The sequence below is a fragment of the Nipponia nippon genome, unplaced genomic scaffold, assembly GCF_047370975.1.
Source record: "Nipponia nippon isolate SJK-2023a ecotype South Korea unplaced genomic scaffold, ASM4737097v1 scaffold_13, whole genome shotgun sequence".
NCBI classification, from domain to species: domain Eukaryota; kingdom Metazoa; phylum Chordata; class Aves; order Pelecaniformes; family Threskiornithidae; genus Nipponia; species Nipponia nippon.
The window spans coordinates 5,185,199-5,209,812 of NW_028262324.1; the positions used below are offsets into that span (position 1 = coordinate 5,185,199).

At 49.6% G+C, this 24,614-nt stretch overlaps 1 protein-coding gene and 1 long non-coding RNA gene across 6 annotated transcripts in view; one reads left to right on the plus strand and one right to left on the minus strand.

The window, feature by feature from the left end:
* The window catches only part of RALY (RALY heterogeneous nuclear ribonucleoprotein), a 139,964-nt gene extending 123,275 nt beyond the window's left edge, over positions 1 to 16,689 (plus strand). For 3 of the 5 annotated variants that reach the window (XM_087750264.1, XM_087750266.1, XM_087750265.1), the window contains 6 exons: positions 657 to 729; positions 8,342 to 8,389; positions 8,649 to 8,809; positions 9,469 to 9,582; positions 10,113 to 10,258; positions 16,554 to 16,689. In XM_087750264.1, the coding sequence (XP_087606390.1) occupies positions 657 to 729; positions 8,342 to 8,389; positions 8,649 to 8,809; positions 9,469 to 9,582; positions 10,113 to 10,258; positions 16,554 to 16,622 (611 nt within the window). In that variant the 3' untranslated portion in view covers positions 16,623 to 16,689. Of the gene's footprint in view, positions 1 to 656; positions 730 to 8,341; positions 8,390 to 8,648; positions 8,810 to 9,468; positions 9,583 to 10,112; positions 10,259 to 16,248; positions 16,298 to 16,553 lie in introns of all 5 variants that reach the window. The other 2 variants (XM_087750267.1, XM_087750268.1) reach the window with 1 other exon arrangement.
* LOC148056507 (uncharacterized) lies at positions 12,755 to 20,828 on the minus strand. Its single transcript, XR_015703058.1, has 3 exons — positions 20,532 to 20,828; positions 16,662 to 18,433; positions 12,755 to 13,862 (listed from the first exon to the last, which is right to left on the minus strand). It is a non-coding gene; the product is annotated as an uncharacterized LOC148056507 (long non-coding RNA).
* Positions 20,829 to 24,614: the final 3,786 nt, after the last annotated feature.

The window sequence follows — 24,614 nt, forward strand, 5'->3', positions numbered from 1 at the left end:
AGGCTCTCGGCAGCCTCCATGAAATTGGCTGTATCACTATTCTCATGTCAAAAGCACGTTTGGCACTGAGTCCAAGGAGAGAAATTTCCTCAGCGGATTAGAAGAGCTCATTCTCGCCTCCCCTGGTAGAAGATGCTCCTCCAAGATCAGCTGGGGTGGCTGCAGGCATGTGCCTTCACCCCGTGCAGCTTGTAGCGCAGCCCAGTCCACAGTGATGCCTGGCTGGCTCGTGCTTAGCATTCGTGTTTACTCTAGAAGGAGCAAGGGATAAATTGTTAGCAGTTAGCAGTGTGCAGTGGTTTTATATATTGTCCATGCCTTATCATTACAGCACCAAGTTCTCCTGAGAAGCCTGTCCTGAATTTGTGTGTGTGGGTTAGACCATGTGCAGGGCGTTGACTTCAAAAGTAAATGGTTAGTAGCTTTGTAAAGGAAAAGGAAGAGGGTTGCCAAGTGCAAGAATGTATTTGCCTTCTTGTGGAGGTCCAGCAGGGCCCCAGACATGCTAAAAGCAGGTGGAAATGTGGTGGGAGGTGTGGAGGAGTTTGTTTCTGCTGATGGCAAGGCTGTGCACAGCCTCCCTTTCTCCGTCATTGGATACGGCTCCCAGTGAGTGTGGACGTGCTGTGTCATAGCTGCATGTCCGTTCATTGCAGATATCAACATGGCCGGGGAACCTAAACCCAACAGACCTAAAGGGCTGAAGAGAGCAGCCTCCGCGTTGTACAGGTAGGTACACTCCCCGGGCTGCTGCCCTGAGCTCTCTGGCCCCTACCCAGGCACCCCTGGGCCGCTGCTGCACGTTCAGATCTTCTCCTCCTGTGGGCTTCTTGGCCTTTGCAGTGCCCCTCAGTGGTAGGCTGCAGGGAGGAGAGCCAGCAAAAGGTGTCAGCAGCAGACCCAGGGTTGGCCAACACCCATGGATGGCATTGTGGGACTCTGCCTGGGCATGGTCCAACCTGTGAATGGTGTTGGACCTGGAAATCATTGGAGAAAAGCAGGTATTACCTGCCTTAACCACATCAAAGGTCTTCCAAGAGGTGTAACAAGAGGAGCACTCCCCTCCAGCCTCAACTCCTCCAGCTGGGGAGTAGGAGTGGGGCACAGTGGCATATGTTGGGTGTTGGGGGAGAACAGGGATAATTTAGGGAAAGACACTGGAGAAAAGACAAGAGAAGAATGACAGGGAAAGGGAGAGAAGAAGGGAAGAAAGTGGGAAGCCCTTGGGGCAACAGAGGGAGGTGGACCAAGGAGGTGGCCAGGGGAATCCCCAAGGGAGCCTGTGCTGTGGAGCAGTGACCAAGGGTCAAGGGAATGGGAGGGACAAGTGTGACATGGAGTAGGTCTGTGGGAGATGCAGGGTGTTACAGATGTCAGAGTGAGCCTTCAATGCCACTGTTGCCAGCTCTAGAGACTTTATCAAGATTTTCACAAGAAGTGAAGATTTTCATTTAAGCCCCAGAGTCTGGAATCATGGGAAAATGGGAGAAACTCATTAAGTTCTTGCTCCTGAGGTTGCAGAAGGGAAAACTTGAAAAGGTATTTGGAGAGTACCCTGCAGGTTTCAAGAACCCAAAAAGAAATAACAAGATCCCAGAATGTGTTTTATTTATAAATTCTCATTGTTTTTATGGTATGGAGACTGGGGCACTGAGTCAGGATTTACAAGGTGTGATGTTGGAAAGAAAAGACTAAAATCAGTATCAGAGTTATAGATGAGTGTAATAAAAAAGGAAATCATAAGAGAACTGTAGGTTTTTCTACGAAGAGAAAAAAAAAAAGTGAGAGGGATGAAGAGAAATTAAAAAAACCTATGATTCAGACTCAGCCATGCAGTCCAACACCAGTGTGCTACAAAATGGCAAACCTCAGTGCTGGCAACGCTCTTCTGGCATAGGCAAACCCACCAGAGCTTCAGGAACCCTCCCACCACCCCCAAGGCATCTGTTGAGACCTTCCCCGAGTCTCTCAGCTGAGTTCTTTGCAGCTTTCACCAGGCAATTTTTCCTCCCACCTTGGGCCAGCTTGGCCCTTCACCAGAACCTGGCCCTCTGGATTCACAGGGGATGCCAGTTGAGGGGAAGTGGACTCTCTTTGCATTACCCATGCTTACTATTTAGCTGCACGTATACTATTTAGGTGGTGCTGGTAGCCGTAATGCAAATCAATTCATTCCATACATCTTGCAATAAAGAGCATTTAATTTACTCTTCGTCCGTGCCTTGACCACTAATCCATTTCTGTTGAAATGACCAATATTTCAGACTTCCAGGCTGCCATGTAGATGAAGAGAGAGCAAATGAGAGATGTTTGCTTCCTCCCACTAATATGGGTATGCTAAAATATGGGCCAGAGAACTACACTGCTCTGAGCTTCAGCAATATTTCATCCCAGATTGGTGACAGATTTAAACTTTGCCATCTGGACTCGCAGAACTTACAATATCTCACGGAAAGCAGGGAATCCGGGTTTGCAGTGAGCTGTGGTTATAGCTTCCCTAACCATCATAAATTTTTCTAAATGTTAGACTTCAAAAATCACAGCACTATAATTTATAGAAATGCTGTGATAAACACATAAGATTATTTTTTCGAAGATTGGGTTTTACTTTGCCTCACTCCGAGTCGGTATGAGAGGGTCAAGGGGAAGGGAAATCTCATTTTGGATATAGGGGAAGCAACAATCTTGACAGTCTTACTTGATCCAAGAGCCCAGAGGGGTATCTGAGTGTTTAATAGAAAAATCCTTTGGGATGTAGCCTCCCATCTACCTCCAATAGGTAAAGCATACACCCAGGTTCATGCCATCATAAATTCTCTCAGGTATCTCCACAAGAGCGACCTTCAGTTAACATAAAACCTTGCTGTCATCACTGCTCTCTCCCGATCTCTCTGGATCTTCAGGACCTCTCTGCCTCTGGCACTTGCCAGAGCATCCCTTTGCACGTGGAAAGTCCCCTGGGTGCTCCTGCCTGGCACCCCGGCCACCGCTGCTGAACACAGACATGCCTGGAGATACTGCACATGAGTTAGTGAGGATGGCTGGAAAATGAACTTGTATTTTGACTATGTCCCCCAGGTATTCACATACTGTGTCTCAAAAACCTTTTGCCTTCTGGCAATACTTTTTTTGCCTGCATAGCGAATGTCTGGACAGGATTTCCTAGGGCAGTTTGGGCCACGTTTGAGTCAGTGCCAGTGATCCTGCCATGCTGTGAGTTGGCTGCTTGTTGCTGTGGGCTGGGAAGAGAAAGTGGCTCTGCCCCAGGGCAGTGGGGTCTGCCAGTGCTGCACTTGACCTTTGGAGGCACAAATCTCTGCCCTTCCCTGTAATACTTGTGCTAATGTTGCTCTGTAGCCAAAAGGACAGTGAGGGCAACCTAAGGAAGAACTGCAAGAGCAACCAAGTGTCTGGCAGCTCAGTGGCCCAAGGAACTGTCTCCGAAATGGTGACAGACACAAACCACCGCTGACTTCTTTTCACAGTCTACAGATGCAAGTGAACGATTTCCTTCCAGCTCAGCTGGCATTCACATCCCTTGTTATACCCATTACAATCCCTGAAGAAAGCTGGTGTCAACCCATCTCCAAACAGATCCACTCCTCCCACATCTCGGCAGTGGTGCTGGGAGCAATGACAGCCCGGCAAGCCCTGGTGCCAAATCCACACAGACAGGACTGAGAAGCAATCACAGGGCAGAGGAGGAGGCGAGCAATGGTACCCAAACCCAGCAGACTCAACACGGGCAGTGAGGATGTGCACACTGTCCCAGCCTGCAGCAGCCCCTCTGCAGCCCTGGTGTCTTGGAAATGCTGGGCTCCCTTCCCACGTTTTTCTCCTGGCTTCCCGCTACCTTGGCTATTTGCAGGAGGAAGGAATCTCGCACCAGATACACAAGATCTTAAAAGCTCACTATTTGATCAATGCCAGCTTTTCCAAGTAGCTTTCCAGCGGGTATTATTTCTGCTGCTGTAATAATTAAGGCTGTGCAACCATTAGTAGAAGGATGCGAGCTGAGCACAATGTGTCACTTTTGATTATCGGTGCAGGGCTGTCAGCCAGTAATTAAAAGCACAGCTGCTCAAATGTACATTTGCTATTCAGGTACATGCTCAGAAATGGCAGCACAAATGTAATGTAAAGGCAGCACATATAAATAATTGCCCTTCAATTATGAATATTTGGATTTTGAACCTTTGTAAGTCATTAATAAATGTTATTTAATTACTAAAGAAAAACAAAGCAGAAGAAATGCATCAGGAGGTGGAAGCGTCGTGTTACTTGACACAGCCTTACAGCCTCTCACTCTGATTGTCCCTGCTTTAGTTTTAAAGGGTGCAATGTCACCAACTGATTGAAAAACAGCAAAAATTATTGCTGTACACAAAGGAAGCCCTGCCAGGTCACTGAGAAATGATCCATCAGTCTCAGGAAGGTTTATCCTACGTGCAGTGAAATTTTCAGGCACGCAATGTCCAGATAAATCACCCATGCTAAGGCACTCACTTTTTACTAGTTTTTTTTCTGCGTTCATGTTGGAAGACCTGTCTTTTGCTCAACACCTGACTTCCAAGGATGCTGGTAAAAGCATCCAGCCGCTGCCTCCCTGGCATCATCTATAAAGCCATGACCTGACTGGCATGTTATAGCAGGGTCATACAGTCACAGACTTCTGAAAATCCCTCATTTCAGCCTGCTGCCTTCCTTGAGGGCTGTCTCATGGTTAGCAGGTGTTGAAAGTGGTACTGCCAGAGGCTGAGATCAGAGTATTTGCCATCCCACACCGCACTGAGTCTAAGGGTGGATTCAGCTCACGTGAGTTCAGCGCTCTATGCTGTCAGGGCTTTTATGTGGTCTGGTTTTCTGCACCACCTTTATGCTTGCTGGATAAAAAAATAGTTCTTCACCTGACAGTATTTTAGATGTCTGCCTTTGGATGTGATGTACCATGACCTGGAATTGCCTCTTTCCCCCCTGGCTTGGATTTCTCTCTTTACATTCCCAGTGTCTGAAGCCAAGTGAGATGAATCACACTGTTTTGGGGAAGTCAGGACCAGATCCCCAGGGTGATTATGCCCCTAATTCCTTTTGAAATGGGTGGAAGTGTCTCCAATCCCCTGAGAATTCGAGGCCAGGGCAGGAGTACCGCCACTCCCCTTTGCTTTTCACCCACAAATATTAGTAGATGCTCTTGGACCCACTGCCCTGCAGATCAGGCATGTTGTAAGCCAACTCTGCCTCTGTAAACAAGCTGCAGAACTGGGCCAGTAGTGATTTCCACCAGAAAAACACAAGGCTGCCCAGCTTTTCTCACACATTCCCTACTGCAAATAGCGTAATAACATTTACAGGGTTTATGAGCCACTTCATATACCAAACTGCTGTTTTGGCTAGTCTCGAAAAAGGCTTAGGACTTCACCTAAGGTTTTAGGCTTATCCGTCCTTCTCCAGTCCACACCAGATTGGATCTACAGGTACTTGAGGCCGGGCTTCATCCTGTTGGTGCCTGTAGCAGAGCCCAGGAGTGTGCCCAGACACCGCAGGGCAGAGTTGGTGATGGAGATGGAGGGTGCCCAACCCGTTCAGGGCTTCTTTCCTTGTTCCTAGATGCACGGCTTTGCCCGGGACAGCGCTGACAGCAGCAGGGCAATGCCTATGTGATGGGGTTGGAGCCCCTCTCCATCCACATCTCTCCAGGGAGCCAGCCATGTGCTGAGCCCATGGTGTCCACAGCTCTACCAATGGGGCTCGCACCGGGGAGCGAAGGCTTGAAAGAAAAGCTGGCTCAGACCAGGAGCGCGAATAGGGTGAGAAGAAAAGAGTGCGGGCATTTCAACATTTTGCCAAATGCCCCCAAGCTTTGTGTTGTTTATGAGCAAATGGTCTAAAGCTCCCTCATGGTCTCCAAGCCACAGCGAGCTTCCCAGCAAGAGCAACAGCCCATGGAGGGAGTTTTTGCCCTGAATAAAAACACTGCTTCATCCCATTTGGAGTCCTTGAGCCGCAGGGAGATGCCACTGTCTTTTCTTGCCTGTGGCTACAGAGAACATTGGCTCCAGGGCATTGCTGAATCTAGCCAGAAGCAGTTCACCAGAGCCTGTCAGGATTGACAAATATTACAAAATTGCAGCAATTTCATTCAAGTTGCATCTAAGGAAAAAAAATGAAGAGGGGGAGTCTGATAGTGTAGAAGCAGTTCAATTTTCCTTTCAAATGACTTCCTATTTTGATTGTATTCTGTGTTTATTAGATTCAAACAGAACTGGAGTCAAACATGCTCAGTGATCAAAATAGATTGGTGGGCTGAGGGGAGCTATTTTCTTGGAGGTTTTCTGTATTTCCAGGTTTCATCCCAGGTTAGAATGAAAATCAAGTTACCAGTCACAAAAATCTCCATGAAAATACATTTTCTCACTACATACTGCCCATTTCCTCAGCCATACGAACAGGCTGGTTATATTCCAGCAAGAGCTGACGTGGTAGGAATTACCTTTCCCATGCAATTCAGAAAAGCACACAAGGGAATAAATACAGATCACGCAGTGGTTGGGACAGAAGGCTGCCATGATGTTCATTTCTCTTCTGTGAGCCCAGCAGAAACGTTGTCTACAAGTCAGGTCAGAAGGGGAGGATGCCAAGGGTGAAAAGATGTTGAAATTCATCTGTGCTGAGACTGTCAGCAAAATGACTATTTTTCATCCTGCAGTTGAATTCAAAAGGCTTATGGCAATAACACCTCCATAGTCACATCTCCCCCCACCCTGCCGTTGCTGCTTGCTCGGCAGTGAGACCCTGCATCCAGCATCCCAGCCAGCCATGGGTGTCGTGGTCAGCAGCTACTCAGAGATAAGGTCCAGCTTTATAAAATACCTCCTCACTTAAAGTCACCATGGCGGTGCATGATGGTGGCAGCAAACCCCAAATGAGGCAGTAGGTGCAAGTGCTGTCTTGTTCTTAACCCCTTGCACCAACTGTCTTTGGCCCCAAAGGAGCCCTAGTGTCTCCAGCCATCCAGAGTGTGCTTCACGTCCCCCCGAGGCATAGGCTGAGTCTCCGTGTGCTGCCACAGGCTTCTTGGGAACCCAAGGAGCAGCCAAGGAGCATGGAAAACAACCATTTAAGGAACCAGCCAGTTACTGAAAGTAAAACATTGGGTGAGAAGCCCAGCGCCAGCATAGGCAGGACAGGCGTCCTGGCTCAAGCCTGGAATTTCTGGTCCAAACCATGCTTCCCACCAGCCATCCTGGCCAGCCACACATTCTTCTTGTCACTTCTTGCCTAAGATGCAGGACACCAAATTTACTCTCAGCTCCATACTTGAGCGCTCGTCCTTCCTTCTCGCCGTGCCCCAGTTTCTCCTGGCTCAGAATCTTTCCCTCTCCCCATCACTCTCTCTTTCTTCCCATTAGATTTTCTCTTTTTTATAAGCCACTTCAAACAGTTTCACGATGCAGGACAGACTCTTTGCTTTCAAGACCTGCAATAACCATTCTCTTTGTTCAGAGCAGAGAGGAGGGAACATCAGCATAACTGCTTATTTAACCAGCATGAATTCAGCCAGCAGCACACAAGGGACCCAGACGCTGTGTTTAGCTGGGGGTAGCTGGTACGTTCAGCAGCGTTGCTCTTCCCCGCTGCTGAGAGTGTGCTGGGGCATCAGGCAGCACCAGAGCAGGTCTTGTCTCTGAAGAGCTGTGATTGCCTGCTGTAACCACCTGGTTTGTGTTGCCTTGTGGAAAACCAGCTGCAGCAAGAGACAAAGCATGTTACTGCATCTCCAGGGAGTGAGAAATACATTGCTCCAACTTTGGGTTAGAATGCAGTTCAAGCTTAAGAAAACAGGACGTGGGCAATGTCTCGCTGAGAGGAGAGAGGTTTAAACGTCTTTGATAGCAAAGGTATTAAATTAATAAATATTCCCTTCTTCCTGACTTCTCCCCCAATAATTATATATGGTATGAAAAAAAAATCGTACGAGGGTGGCGGCTTCAAATGCGGACATCCCCACAGGGTGTTTGCAGACATTTCTCCTCACCCCAATTTGTAGGTCTCACGTCTTCTTGCTCCACCTTGAGATAACCAGGTTAACACTCTGCTGCCAACATCACCCTGTCCAGTGCATTCAGCCCCCCGAAATCTTTCTCCTGTGCTCAGCCCACCTCCCTGCAGACCCTCGAAGCCAGGAGGACAAGTGTGCGTGTCCTGCCAGGTGGAAGGACGGGGGTCCTCTATGGAGGGGGAATAAATAAAGGACCTGGGAGGCTCAGCAGGCCATGAGGGAGTAATAATAATAAATTGCCAGCACTGATTAACCCAAGCCATCCTGACTCTGTCTCTGCAGCGGCTACGACTTCGACTATGACTATTACAGAGACGACTTCTACGACAGGTGAGCAGGGGAGGCATCAGCCAAAGGGGCTTTCTATGGGGCAAGATCTTCCCTGCAGCACGGGTCTTGCTGTGGGGAGCAAGGTGGGGTGCAGGGTGGTCCATCCCAGCCCAGTGCGGTGGGGTCCGATGGCCAGGCTATGCCCCGGCTGACCTCCAGCACTGCTTGGGTTCCAGTTGTGGCACCCGATCGCTGGCACGGCAGGGCTGGGAGTGCTGCAGGGCTGCTTCAGCACCCCCATCCTTCCCCCCTGCTCCAGGCTCTTTGAGTACCGGGGCCGAGTCTCTCCAGTGCCCAGGGTGGTTCCTGTGAAGCGGCCGCGGGTCACCATCCCCCTCGTCCGGCGCGTGAAGGCAACGCTCCCTGTCAAGCTCTTCGCCAGATCAGCTGCCATCGCCAACAGCTCGGCCAAGCTGAAGCGTGAGTGTGTGCGTGGGGTGCAGCAGGACGGTGTGGAGACTGGCATGCACAGAGACCTCCCATCCCTAGGCATTCACCCACAGGGCCAGATGCTCCCAGGGAAAACCTTAGAAAAACCAAAACATCTGGAAACAATGACCCAAGCGAGGGCCTTTCAGAAGCCTGCAGGCTGCGAATGCAGCAGGGGAAGGTGCAAGTACAACCTGACCGTGCCAAAGCCTGGTGTCAGCCTCCAGAACATGCCTGGACAACACAGGCTTTTTTGGGTGCATACGAGCACCCGCAGCTTTCCCTGCCAGGGCCATAACAGGCAGCAGGGCAGCGAGGGCTGGCAGTGGAGGAGGGTGCATTGCTGCTCCATGCAAAACCAGCCTGTCCTCACCTGCTCACCAAGCCCCTGTTAGCTGTGCAGGATACCCTGCACACCACTCACCGCGGCGCCTTCCAGCGTAGACAAGCTCAGTTATGCTGTGTAGCAAGGTGTGAGCATCACCGCACATTGGTCCCAGGGATGTGAGGAGTATATTTCTAGCGTGGGGTTTCTAGTTGATTTTTTAACCTGCTCAGCGAGGTGACTTGGGCCAGGCAGAGGGGTGAGGCAGGCGTCTTGGGCACTCTGTGGGGCACTAAATGCCTTTTTTTCCTTCCTTCCTCCCAAGTGAAGTGCAGCGAGCTGCAAACAATCAAAACTGAGCTGACACAGATCAAATCCAACATTGATGCTCTCCTGGGCCGACTGGAACAGATCGCTGAAGAACAGAAGATGTCCACAGGTCAGTTGGTGTGTGCAGATGCCTCGGAGCCAGTCCAAGCACAGGCAAAAAGTTCAGGGAAGGGCCCTGCAAAGCTTGCCTTGAAATCATCGTGGCTTAGCGCATCCTCCGGGCTCTGACGGTGAAGTGTCGACCCCCAGGTTCCAGACTGGAATCACAGGCCAAAATTCCATGGCAAAATTCCGCAAATTACAGAATTGGGTTTTAAAATGATGAGATTTTTCTTTTCTTTTCTCATAGAGTTTGTATTTTTTTTAGTTTGATTTTTGTTCTAGTCTAGTCTAGTCTATTCTGTCTGCGTCTCACACCCACTCTAGAGGGGTGCAGAAGGATGCCCTGCTTTGCCCTCTCCAGGGTTGCTTTCAGGCAGCTTCCTCAAAATCAGCAAAACTTCCCATTGCAGGGAAAAAAACCTAGATCCATTATTTCCCTACCAACTGAATTTGGGGGCCCACTGGATTAGTGTCATCAGGCTCCAGACATTGCCTCCCCAGCCCCTGATCCTGGTGGCTTGGCTCTTGCTCTCACAGAGGTACGGAAGAAGGCAGATGGCAGCAAAAGTGAAATCTCACAGGAAGACACAGCATCAGAGGCAGAGGTCAACACGGAGGAGCCGCTGAACGGGGACGAGGGTGAGGAAGAGGGTCTCGCACGGGATGAGTGTGAAGATGAACTGGTAAGAAAGTTTGGGTAATACATCCCTCCAGCCAAAGGAGTTCAGTAATGGACCACAGTTTTACTGGAACTTACTAAATCCCCAGTTTTTCCTTCCTCAGAAGAATTTGTATTTAAATCCCGATTATTCACAGCTTGTTCTTTCAAACTGTTCTGCTGCTTGCAAAAGCATTGACCTAGCAAATGCATGTGGAGATGCTGAAGAAACATGGTTGGCTCTTGAAATTCGGACCACATTTATCCTTGATTTCACAACTATTAATTAATGGTTAAAACAAGTTGCTCTGCTCCCAAGTAATTCTCAGATGGATTGAAACATATGGTAAAGACAGGCCATGTTATATTAACTGCGCTTTCTTAACAATGTGCATTTGCAATGCCATTTTGTCTGGACAGACACAAAATGGCATAAATCTTGTTATAAGGTCTGAGAAAGCCACGACTGCTGTGCGGTACATCGATAGCGAGGGCAGCACTCAAGCATGGCTGGCCTGATGTCTTGCACACATCGGCCCCATTGGTGTTAGTCCTGCCCTGAATAAGGACACTCACAGTGAACCCAGCGAGGAAATTTTGTGCCTAAAAAGCATCTGGATGGAAGCCCTGTTCTTGGGTACTCTGATGGCAAGAGTAATACAGGGCACTGTATTACCACTGGCAGCACTGTCATTTATCCCAAATTAAGACTCCTCTGAGAACACAGTCAGCTCCAGACGCAGGCAAAGGGCAACAGGGTGCTGGGGTGGAAGCACATCCCTGCTTGCTGCCTCTTCCCCAGGACCGCAGCCCTGGGGAGCTGGGCTGGCTGGCACAGCTCTCCTGCGGAGGCTTGGGGCACGTCAGGGCAGCCTCTGAGCCTGTACTGAGTGTCCCCTGCAACAGCTCCACTCCTTCCCTACCCCGGCACTGGTGGCAGCAGAAGTGAGGATGAAATTCAGCATCCCTTTCTTCTTCCTCACCCCCTCATCACCAGGGTGACCGCACCACATTGCACATGTGCGGCACTCTTTCTATGGCCAAAAAGCTCCTGTAACTCAAAACATTTCTCAGCTTGTTTGTACTCTTCTACTCTGCTCCACCTTAGTCATGATGGATGAAGGATCTGAACAGGGTCTTTCAGCTGTTTCGGTTTCTAGGGCCTCATAGCTGAAGTCCATGACTCCTGCTAAATCTAAGAAGAGATGATTAAGGGGAGACATCGTAACAGACACTATAAAAAAGAAAGGCAAAAGCTGGCCTCCATCTCTATGGCAATTAGGATAAGGAAGGCCAGGTTTGAATTACATCAAGAGAAACAGATGGTAGAAATTAGGGGGAAACTTGCTGATGCTAATGATGATAAAGCAGCACACAGCCTGTCAACAAAAAAAAAAATGTGGACTTTCCTGCCGTTAGTGGGATAAGAAAACAGAGTGGACAGACATCCTGCTGGCAATGATTTAAGAAGAGCTGGTCTTCATTAAGAGTAGATGAACAAGGTGATTATTTCAGCTCCCTTCCACCTCTATTTTTTGTAACTCTCTGGTCCTAAAGTGGCATTGAGATCAGAAATATTTCACTGCCAACATCAGACAGGCTCACATGTGCTCAGCATGGGGCAGGTTAATGTATGCAGTTCATCTGCAGGGATGTTCACTGCAAGGCGGCTCACTAAAGCCATCCTTTGTATTTTGCTCCTGACCTTATAACACTGAACAGTGTTGAAGTCTTTCCAGTTCCTGGGGAGTGACTCCTTTACAGAATCATAAAATGCTTTGGGATGGAAGGGACCTTTAAAGGTCATCTAGTCCATCCCCCCCTGCAATGGGCAGGGACATCTGCAACCAGATCAGGTTGCTCAGAGCCCCATCCAGCCTGGCCTTGAGTGTTTCCAAGAATGGGGCATCTACCACCTCTCTGGGCAACCTGTTCCAGTGTTTCACCATCCTCATTGTGAAAAATTTCTTCCTTATATCTAGTCTGAATCTACCCTCTTTTAGTTTAAAACCATTACCCCTTGTCCTATCACCACAGGCCCTGCTAAAAAGTCTGTCCCCATCTTTCTTATAAGCCCCCTTTAAGTACTGAAAGGCCGCAATAAGGTCTCCCCGCAGCCTTGTCTTCTCCAGGCTGAACAACCCCAGCTCTCTCAGCCTTTCCTCACAGCAGAGGTGTTCCATCCCTCTGATCATTTTGGTGGCCTCCTCTGGCCCCGCTCCAACAGGTCCATGTCCTTCCTGTGCTGAGGACCCCAGAGCTGGACACAGGGCTCCAGGTGGGGTCTCACCAGAGCGGAGCAGAGGGGCAGAATCTCCTCCCTCAACCTGCTGGCCACGCTTCTTTTGATGCAGCCCAACGTCTCTTTGGCTTACAGACATCAGTGTAGCCTTCACCACCTGCTGTCCATGGACATGGTGCCCACAGCGGTCCCTAAAAAACATTATCTACCCTTGGCTCTGAGGGGCACTGGTGTTGCAAGAGGAGAGTCAGAGGTGACTCAGGCAGATCTGATCTAGTAGTTAGTTTATTGAGTTCTAATCATTAAATTTAGGTGTGTAAAATATTTAATAAGTACATTTGGATTGTTGGTCAATACTATTTACTACATTTAAAGTTAGTATGGGATACAAAGATTATCGTGTGAGCTTACTATACTTATCTTAAATGTTACTTGCATGCAAAAAATGTCACTTACCAACCCATCAATGCCTGGTGTCAGGTAAGGTATCTCTCAGCCTTGAGGAGTAACCTTGCAAGGTGTCCCTACTCAAGGGGAGATCCCTGCCACGCAGCCAGCTGCTATGGAGGGAGAGCTTAACGGACCCTGATGGCTGCAGATATTTGTAGCGTGAAATGGTTGATTCGTAGTCAGATTTTCTGCCGTGTTCATGCAGTTTCAGCCACTTATCAGCCCAGTCTCCAGCCAAACTGTTTGTTGTGTTGGATTCTCACTGATAGCCTCACACAAAAGGATTAACTTTGTTTAGGGTTACTTGCTGAGCATCTCCCTGGACCAAAGTCCAGTTAGTTCAACGAAGAGAAGTGCATCCATCACAAGTGGGAAAGACATAGTTTATGCAAGGCAGGAACCAGACCTGCCCACACTTGGGCGGTACCCAGCACAGAGGCTTCCCTGCCATGAACCTCTTCCCCATGGTGACAAGTGGGGAAGATCCAATTGGACTTGGGTCTAGGTCCCACCTGTACCAACTGTAGGATGTCCCCTGGGGACCAGCAGGCCTGAGCATCCCTGTTCATAGGGGAGGTCACTGAACCAGAGCTCATGTGAAAATACTGCTGCTAAGCAGAGTGGTGCTTCACAGTGGTGTTAGCCCCAGCTGGGAGAGGGGAGCATTTTAGACCCCCAAGGGAGTGGGAGGCAGGCACACAGTTTCCATTGACAGTCAACGGGAGCTGGGCAAATACTTCCTTTCAGCCCCACTTCCAGTGCAAAGTTGGCTGCCCTGGTGCACAAATCTCTGCTTGGCCTTGGTGAAGTTTCCAACGTCACCTGGGGAGATCAAGTCCAAAATACGTGCTGCAGCCCACAGAGAGAAGGATGAAGGTGTCCCCACTCCCAGCATGAGTTTGTGCCCTTTTCAGAGGGGGCAGGCAGGAAAGGAGCTCTGCAGAGGAAGGATAAAGTAGGTAATGCTTCATTCCCACAGGCTTTGCCACTAGGCTCAGGGATCTGGGAGGCAAGCAGACAGACTTGGACAGGTGAAAACCAAGAAGAAAAAAAAAAAAAAAAGGCATTAAGTACCTTGGCCTTTTCCATGTGCTTTGTCACTAGGCCCCATGGTCCCCTGCCCCATTGAGCAGTGAGCTTACACGTCCCTTAGCCTTCCTTTTGCTGCTGGTGTACCTACAGATGCTCTTCTAACTCCATCACTGCACACTGGAGGGATGGCTCTATATTTCTCCTGGGTGGCTCAGCTCTGCTTTCCATCTTCTAGGTTCTGGCTTTTCGTGTAGGAAAAAGCTTGGTTGGGAGCTTGCTGTTCATCCACGCTGGCCTCCTACCACACCGGCCCAACTGTCATCAGAATGGGCCATTCTTGTGCTTCAAGGCAGGTGTCCTTGAAGATGACCCAGATGCCCTGGGGTTCTTGGCCTCCAGAGCAGTCTCCCATGGGATTTTGCCAAGCAGATCCCTGAACAACCCAAAATCTGCTCTCTTAAGTTCAGGGATTTGATTCTGCTCTTTGTCTTGGTCACTTCTCTCAGGATACTCAACTTCACAGTCTCATGGTCACTGCAGCCAAGACTTCCCTCCATCTTCACATCTTTGATGAGTTCTTCCTTGGTCATCAGTAACAGTCCAGAAGAATGAACCCCCTAGTCAGCTGGTCAGTCAGCTGTGTCAAGAAATTGTTCTTCATGCTCTCCAGAAATCTCCTGGGTTGCTTGCACCCAGCCATGCTGCCCTCCCACCAGATTCCAGGGTGGTTGAAGTCCCCCAGGAGTAAAAGGACCTGCAATCAGAAGGCTTCCTCCAGCCATCCATAGGAGACTTCATATCAGGTGGTCTGTAGCAGATGCCTGCCATGATGTCACCTATGTTGGTCTGTCCCCTGATCCTCACCCACAAGCTCTCAGCTGACTCATCACCTGTTCCAAAGCAAATCCCTGTGCATCTGGGCTATTCCTTTGCCCAGAGCACATGCCACCTCACCTGGCTTTCCTGAAGAGCCTGTTCCCAGGGTGCTACCTGCTCTGTAATTGCAGAGAAGGAGCCTTTGTTCTGTTGCCAGAAGTCACAAGTTTCCAGACTTCCCCCTCTTGGGAGTCTCCGTCCACAGCTCCTTTGAGCATAGTCTCCAGCTATCCCTTCTTCATGCATTGCAGTCCTGAGGCTTTTCCCCTGTAGGGTCTCTGCAAAGACCCTGTTGGTCACGCTGTTTGTAAAAATCTATTTATCCCATCTCCCCCAGTACCCTGTAACCAGCCTGCTGCTAACAAGGTTGGGACTGGGCTCCCTTGCGTTTCCTTTCAGATTACCTAGTGTCCCCTGCAGACATCTCCTGGATCCATTTCCGTCTCTAAAATATTCACCACAAAATTTAGCCTATGCAGGAGGTAAAATACTACTGCTGAGCATCTAATTCTTTTAATGATACTGCATTGCAGAATGGCTCCAGGAGGGGGACTTTCACCTGCCGTGCTTTCAAAACCATTGTTGCATGGGGAGTGGTTCAGCACGCTGGCACTGTTATTGTGGCCTTTGGAGTGATGATTATGATGAGTGTTATCATTCTGGATGATGAGTTCTGCTGCAAACTGGGACCAGCTTCTGTGTTCAACAGCAGAGTCATTACACCATGCTCAATTTGCCATTGTGGACTGACTGCACCTTAGCATCATTGGGCAGTTCCAGTAATGCAGGCATGCCTGTTCCCTGCTGCGGGCCATTCCTAGGTCCCAAATTAACTTCTCACAGTGCTGCAACAAGGCATGAGCAGTGCAAGCACATGCGGTAAACTTTATGAAAGTGCTGAGCATGGACTTAACCTGGCCATGCAGAAATTAGGCATCCAGTAAAGCACAGCAACTCATGCCGCAGGCTCAACACCTTCCCTGGGACATGCCCGCTGGAGGTCCTGACTCTGGCGTAGCCCAGATCAGACACCTAACTTTACACAAGGGAAGGTGGGCTTAATTTCATCCCAGTCCCTTTGAGGTTCAGCAGGAGCCAGACTTCAAAATCCAAGAGGGACTCACACATCCCAGGTCTGTTTGGCAGAGCCCTTCCAGAATAAGGAGTCGGGAGGAAATTTTTGGTTTTGCCTAGGACTGCGTCTGCCAGAAACCACAGCCACGGCACCCGGTGTCCACATCAGCTGTGTTTTGTAGCTCCTCCACCACGCTGAGCAACCTGACGCTGCTCACAGCATGCGAGCTCTCCCACACCACTGTACCAGCTGGTCACCGCATACGAGGTGTCACGGTGTCCCAGGCAGGGCAGGAGGTACACGTGGTGATTTACTGTTTCTGGTTCCCTTTTCCCTCCAGGAGAACAGCCATTACACAGATGTGGAGGATGCCAGACTACAGTAACCAGGTACAGCCCACACACTGCTGCTTAGATGCTGATTCTGAGCAAAAGCCTTCATTCCATGGACGTTGGGGTGGGAGGGTTGCTGCTTCAGAAGATGCTCTTTTCCACTGATCCTCTGTGTTTTCCTAGCACTGAGCTTGGCTGCTCAGCTGGGTCGCTGATCAGCCCCTCACTCCCTTTCCTAAATCACAAATCTTTGAGGTTCAAGTAATATGATGTAGCTTTTTTCCTCCCCCCCCTCTCTCCTCTCTCCTTGCAGCCCATTGAGAACAGCAGTGAGCAACAGTGTGAGGAAAGCACGAGGCTAAACCCTGTCCTGGCACGTTGAGCAAGACAAGCTGAATCGAAGTGCTGCTGTCATCTCTACCTGGCATTCAAAAGGAGAAACATGGCCCAACATCTTCCATCCATCTGTAAAGCAAAGACAAAGAAAACTCATCATCCCAGTGAATCCCCACTACCCCGTGCAATGGATTCGGAGCTCTGCAGCCAGCAGAGGCAGGAACCAAACCCTGCACAATCCATAACCATCACTGACTGGATAACGGGAGAGCGGTTGTGTCACCAAATGAGTCAGAGGTGTTAAAGAGCTTTTTGTAGGAGAGGAGGGAGAACGAAGCCTAATCCAATAAAGACATTGTTTCCCGTGCTAGGTGAGAGCCAGAGCATTTGCTAACTGGGGGAAAAGGACTGTCTCAGTTTGGACAATTTGTGTTCTCACGCTAAGGTCACGTTGAGGAAGAGGGTGTGGGGTGAGCTGTCCTCCCAGAATGGTCACCTCCTGTTGTGTCTCTTTTGCCCCATGAGCTGCTGCGAGTACACAGTCACTTCCAGGTGGAAAGGAGTCGGTGCTGGTGCATGTGCAGGGCTCTTTGCAGCTGCCTGAAGAGAGGGGAAGGGGAAAGGAAGCTGCCTGCAGGAAAGCAAGTGATCCCAAGCAGGAGAAAGAAAGCATACATCATCTTCAATGGTTTGGTCTCCTCGTTTTCCACTGAGAAACCACGATGTAAAGGCTGAGCAAGTCTCTGCAGAATGAGAGGGTGCAAGCATGTGTGGATGAGACCCTTTTCTTGGACCAGCTGCTCCCTGGAAGGGAAGTAATCCACCCACTTCTCCAGCCCAGTGACAGAGACAATCAGCCCCTTCCCCAGGGTGCTCACGTCTCCTCTTGCCCCAGCCTTGCTGGGTCTTCGCACCAACCTGGCATGCCAGGAGAGCGGCACAACAGCTCCTGCTCGTGACTGCGAAGGCTGTGCTCCAGCACCAGTCTGACGGGTGTGCGCAGCGTGACAACTTGCCTGAGCGTAATGAGACTGGTAACGGTGAATACCCTGAGCACGATGCATGTGGGCGTGCAAGCACATCCCCTGCCTACCCAAATTCAAGCTGCTTTTGACCCATGCCACGTCCTGCAAGCAGAGGGCTGCAGCAGCCAGCATGCAGCTTGTCGTGGGAACCCCCTTACACCACAACACCCAAGAGGTCTCTCAGCCTTTCTCTTCTTGTTCGTTCCTCCTTCGTGGGCTTATCCAGTTTTTCTGAGTTCAGGGGTAGATGGGACTGAAACTCATGCAGCACTTTATTCAGATCAGATGTGTCCTGCCTGTCTCCCCGATTTCCCTCCAAAACACACACACACACACACACACGCACGCACGCACGCACACGCACACCCCAGTGCTTTGAATCTGGACCGGTGTCCACAGCTTCTCCTTGGTCAAACCCTCCCACAAAAGGCATGGCCCCCCAGGTCATATAGAGTGCTCTGAAAGGGGACTCCTGCTTTCTGCTCCAGCGCTCAAAGCCAGACCTCATTTATGGCATCTCTCTTTGGAGGGTGAAGGGGAAAACAGCTCCTGGGGGCCACGCTTCCCTCCCCCAAGGGCCATCCTGGAGCAAGCATGGCTCTTGAAGCACAATGTTTTATTTGCATTTCTTAGTTTCAAATAATTCATGAGGGATTAAAGGGATAACTGTGCTTTCCCCTACCTTTTTCCGGTTCCTGTACAATTTATCCATTGTGTTGTACTGAGCCGTTGTAGAGCTGTTTTCTAGGCTTTGAGAGATGAGCTGCAGTTTTTGCTATGAACTGACTGTGATGCTGATGTTTGGGAGAAAGGTGACCTTGTACATACAATCCTGTATAATAAAAGAAAGAAATCTAATTTGCTTTTGCTCTCTTCTCTCTCTGTCATACGTACATACACATACTTTTTTCCCCCGTTTCAGACAAGTTAGTCGTCTTTCCCTTTCTAAGCTTCAGCTGTGCCCACAGGATTTGCTTTCCCTTAGACAAGGTATATCCCGCTGGGCTGAGCAAAACATCTGGGTTCACAGAGTCTGTGGATCTTTTCCTCTGGAGGCCTGGAAACTTATTTGATGCAGGAGAGCAGGGGTCAAACCCAGGCCTTTTTAATCTCTGGACTTTGTACTGGTCCAGCTCATAACAAACTGGAAAAATGAGGCTGCTGTTCCAGTTTGCACAAGCCAACGGTGCTAATAGATGCTGCTTAAGCACAATGTCTTCTGGCTGTCTCCCCAGTCCCTTCCTCAGCAGAGCAAAGCTCGCACCATGTTGCCAGCTGTGCATGTGTTCACTGGAGTAATCATCCAAACCCTGGCACGTTTGGCACCTGAGCTGTGCCTGGAGGGCACCAGTGACCACATGGGGAGAAGCCAGCTGCTACCACACTTTCAATGCTTTTCTAAGTTTCCAGTCCTAAAAAGCTGTCTGCTGAGCCTGGCCTGAGCCATCATCCAGCACCGGAGGGCAAAGCTGCCTACTGCATCTGTTCAAGTTCATGGTGAGTCTGGGGATGCTTCAATATCCGTCTGTCCATCCATCTTGCCATCAGTCACCAGTTTACTTCAAGATGATGAAAGGAGCATGGTCAGACTAATGGCTGGACATCTGTGGCTGGGAAGGAGGAAAGACCGGGGGTGGGGGGAAGCAAATTAAAACATTTGGCTATCAAGAAGATCAAAATCAGCCCAACCTTAGGTCCATCGAGGCGCGTGCCTGGGCTCTGAGAGCAACCACGGCTCAGAGCCTCAGAGAGGGCAGAGCGCTTCCCTGCTCCATCCCCGCCCCGAGCCCCTGCCTCACCGGCCAAATGCTGAGCCTGGCGCCGGGCTGGCGCTGGGTAATTGCAGTGCAATGCAACTCATCAGCTTCAAGCCGTTAGAGCATAGTGGAGGTCTCCTAGCAAACAACTGTTTTGATTTTGTTAATTATTTTGGGGGGAGAGTGAGGGAATTCAGGAGCTCTTATGCAGGCCTGGTGATGAACTTTGCTCTTGGCTGTAGCTAGGGCCTCAACGAAATGAGTTCTGGGATTTTCATGCTTATTGAGTTCTGTATGTGACCATCCAGAAAATCTTCACATGAAGAGGCGAGGGCACAGCAGTGGGGTGGGAAAGGGGACGCACACTGCCCCTTTCACCCATAAAGCAACTGCAAAGCTTCCTGCTGACTTCACCGGGTCCATCGAGAGAGGAGCAGAGGAAGAGGAGGTGTCACTGCCTCCCTCTGAGCACTGCGTTCCCCAGGACGGAGAGGGAGGGCAGGGGGAAAGGCAGATGCCCACTGCAGGGCCATGAGGCACAGGGGCAGAGCTTTGGAGAAGGAGGCAGGTGAAAGCACATGGGCTGTAGATGTTTAAGAACTCCAGAGCATTTATAGTGAACACACACACACACAGAGTGCAGACAAAGCCATTGGTTGGACTTGATGATCTTAAAGCTCTTTTCCAACCTAAATAATTCTATGATTCCTTGCTGACGCCTTCTACTCCTGTTTGCAAGCAGATGTTGCTGAGGGTTAAGCACAGACCAAAGCTGCAGCCTCCCCTGTCTGCTCACCAACCACTTCTTCATCCCTCCTGCCCTGCCAGTGGGTAACCGCTGTGGCTCCTCCTCAGCACCGCAGCTGACTTCACCACACTTGGGAGCCAGAGGTGTCCCCTTGGCTGTTGGGTTGGCTGCGAGCGGCTGGACGGGAATGCTTTCAGCCTGTCAGCAGCTCTGGAGCACAGACCATCGCACTCTGGGCGCTGCATAAGCAGCTCCTTGAGGCCAAGGTGAAAATTTTCTGCATTAGGACCACGACTGAGACCTGGGAGGTCTCCTTTGATAAAACTGCTTTGGGTGCGACAAGGTGGCGAGACATATATATCCACTTAAACTGCTTAAAGACCAGTCTGGCTGCGGGGCCCAGGGACCCAAATGCAGCATCCTACCCCATCGAGATGCAGGAGCCTGGCAGCACAGGAGACTCATCCTCGTAGGCAGGTCCAGACTGCAGCAGCACTACCTTCCCAGAGGCAAAGGCAGGGATGTCTAAGTGCCACCAGAGCTGGCTATTAATACCGTATCACAGGGGGAGGGAGTGTGTGCACATGCTGTTAACACAAGAAATTAGGAACTTTTTTACATATCAGCATTTAACATAATATTTCAGTAAATACGTTAAAAGCTTTATGTGAAGGGAGTTCAGGCTGGGCAGGAAGCAGGCAGCCAGCAGGAGGAATAGGGACAAAAGCAGAATAATCTTAAACATACCATAATGAACTATCTTTGTACTAAAAAGCTCTTCTGAAGTAATTCACATACCCCTGGCTGATTGGGTACGAACAGGGAATCAGAAATCATTTTTATGTACGCAGAGCACTTATGGCCAACACGGCCACCTGGGACGTGCATTTGCATTCAAAAGCCTAAACTTCAAGAGACACTAGAGATAAAAGGAGAAACAAAAATGTTAACAGCAATGCAGGAACGTGGATTTAAACTAAAAGGATGGGGCGGGGGGAAGAAGACATTAAGAAAAATAACAGCACAGGCACCCAACCCTCCAGGACACCTACAGCCACAGCCCAAAGTGTAACCCAGGAGACAGGTATCCCCGGGACATTTTCCAGTTCTCACATCTCCGACACACGGGACATCCTAGGAAGGAGCAGCACAGCAATTCGAAATGTATCCAGGGGTTACACTGAAGCAAAAATATAATTCTTACCAGTTTTACTTGTAGTCATTTGCTCTCAGTTTATTACAAAACAGCCTGGCTTTAAATCTTACCAGACAGCTGTTCACACCTGCACTTGTCTGGTGCTGGGGGAAAGTGAACTGGCTTGAACCCTACAGCCATGGACTGGCCTCTCTCCTTGCAGAGCCCAAATCCCGAGGACACGGCGAGTGGAGGCACCTCTCCAGGGGCCGTACCCACCGTGCCTGCGGGAAATTCAGGCTGGGCGGCATTTCTGCCTGCCAGGAGGCAAACACAGCGGGGGCAGGTCAACAACTGCTGAATCTCTGGGGCGCGCAAGTGGCTGGTCTTTCATCTGATGTTTCTCCTGCTCTTGTTCTCCTCTCCCAAAAAGCAGCAGTTGATTGAGCAATGCAGCCTTGCTCCAGCCTTACTGTTACCTGTCACATACCTGCACAAGTGACACAGTTTTCCCAACAAGGCCATCATAAAAACTTCTCTTCCTTGCAACACTGGGAGCGTTCCCCAGGTTGTGGAGCTCAGCCCTGGTCAGCACAACGCTGCAGGCAGGAGCACGGGGATCAGAGCAGCGCTGCCCTCACAGGGACTGAGACACTGGTGGGAAAGTGGCCCAAAACATGGCTGCAATGCACAATGCTGACACTGCAAAGCCAACATTAAGTCAAACGCTTCAGAAACTTAATAGCAAAGATAAGGACAAATGATATATTTGGCTTCTCTGAATCACTCCAGGTCCAGCTTTTAAAACCACTCAATGCATTGGGTGATGTTTTGAAAAACACACCCCAGCTGTGAACGTTGACACTTGGAGCTATGCTACAAAAAGCTTTTGAGAAATCTGGTCCTAAAAGACTCAAAAACGATGGTCCGTTCAGAATTGCTCCCATCTGCAAAAAAACCTCAATAATGCATTTGAGGAGCGATTTTCCACTGGGGCAGAACAGCAGTCGCCCACCCGTCCTCCCTGGGCTGGTTATCTCACCCGGCCGCAACATTGGGAAGAGGGAAGCCAGAGAAGATAACAGGGGTATGTGGTGGGGTAGCAACAGGCAACACAGAAGCAGGACTTTTCTGTTCCTGTATGGCACAACATATGCTTTCCATCACCCCAGATCACAATCCGTCACTGTACTCATTTAAAATAGACACAAAAATCAAGCGCTACTTTTACAACTGCTCCTCACCACTTCCAACTCATGCCTTAACGGATCTGAATTATTCCCCCAGCAGGAAAAGCATTTCCCTAGCAGCAGAACATACAAAACCTGCACTGAATCTGTGGGCGAAGTACTGAAAGTGGCTGGAAACAACACAGAACCAGCCAGGCAGGGCAAAGCCCATAGCACTCATCTGCAGGAGGTACATTTTATCTGTCATGGTTTTAAGGCTATTTCTGTCTCTCATACCACTTCACTGTAAGGAACAAAAAATCCTGAGTTTATTGCCATCATTTCAGCTGGTTTTCTGCTAAAAGACAGCTTTTTCAGTTAATTATAAATATGTATGTTGAAACTAGTTGGTATGATACTGTCTTTCTACAATATCATATTAGAGACCATTTCCCACATTATAATTTGTGTTGTGGGATCATTTTCCAATCCGAGAGAGATCTCCGCTCTTTTCTTACCAAGGGAAAAATAACTGCATTGGCAGCCCAGCAGCAAGGCTCCCTGCCTTTCCAGCCACCAAGTCCAGACGTATGGGAGAGTCCTGTGTCCTCCCAAGCCGCAGCCAGGAACTATCCTAATAGGATGGGATTTGCATTTAGATATCCAGCTTAACACCTTTGCTATCCATCACCACTGGTTGTGTATGGAGAATGCCTGCCTTGGAAAGCTGCTGAACACGTAGCGGGGACCAACTCAAAGAGGCCACTGAACTTGAGCCAGTAAAGAAACTGTAAGAACACGACCGCAAAGAGCACACCGACAGATGTGCTAAGAGCAACCCAACTTAGAGATGGAAAAACCCTGCTCGTACCCTAATTCGTATGCGGCGATATAAAACATACAGACAGCACCACTGAGAAAAGAGTATATATAGTCTAATCCCTTCTGTACTTCGGAAGACAAGGGCTGGCCACAGCGATGGCTTGGCAGAGCACTCGGTGGGAATGCAGAGGGACAGGTTGCTGCTGTGCGCTGTGTTAGTTCCCACCTCTGTCTCATCCCCATCAGCTCTGCTCCTCACAGCACTCCCCTCTCCCCTTCCTCGGGTTTCTCCATTAAGGACCAGTTCAACCCACCATTTCAACCCACAAGGCTGTGCATATACCAGACCCACTGTGAATATCATACTCTTCTGGAAAACATTCAGTGCATGACAGGCAAAGCATGGTGCACTGGGCATTACAATCCAAATCAGAAAGGTAGATCTGATATACACAATCACCTTTATAACAGCAGAGCTCTCAGACAACAGTATTTCAAGGTAGCAGGAATACTTACCCAGAACCAGTGCCTCTGCACAAACAAATTGATACCTTTCTGATTGCATTTCTTAGTTTTTTCTCTATAGCATTTGTATACTTGTCCAATCCTTGCCTTTTGTTATTTCTAGGCATTAAATTTAATCTTATTTTTTCATTATCTACATATTTCCTTTCTATCTTTGAGAACCCTTCAACCTTCACCGCAAAACCGCTCTCTGCTGCACGGGGATGACGGCAGCTCCATCTCTGGTAAAACGGCAGCAGCGGGACTGCCACGGTGGCAGCAGGAGCTGCGAGATGCCAGCCCGGGGGGGCTCGGGCTGCGGAGGGAAGGTTAGCCCAGGCAGGAGGGGCTCAGAGCCACAATGGCGCAAACAATCCCCATGTTTGCTTGGAGTTTCCTTCTGCTGGGTGATCCTGAGTCATTCGGGGAGAGGAGGACAGGAGAGCTGGGACATCCATTCCTGATTTTCACCCTGTTCTCCAGCTTGGCTCCCTCCTTACTGCTCAGAAGATCCCCTTCATATCTACACATGCCAAAGCATCCCGTCTTCTGATTTTGGCCAGCTCAGAAGACACCTCTCTGCCCACAGCACCTCCACGAGGCACAGATGGGGCTCCAGCCCCAGCACGCTCCTCATTCTTCAAGCCCAAGTACGTTCTTGGTCTGGGGCAGGATTTAATGGCCACCTCCCTTATCCAGAACAAAGTGTAGAGGGAAACAATGTGCGTCAGCATGCAGCTTAAATGAATTTGAGAAAGTGGAGTAGGTCTGGAATTAAAAACGGTCTGGAATTAAAAACAGTCTGTCACATACAAAAAAAATTCGAGCCCACACAGCCAGCCCCAAGCAGCTCTCACTAACAGGGAAACCTCAATGGC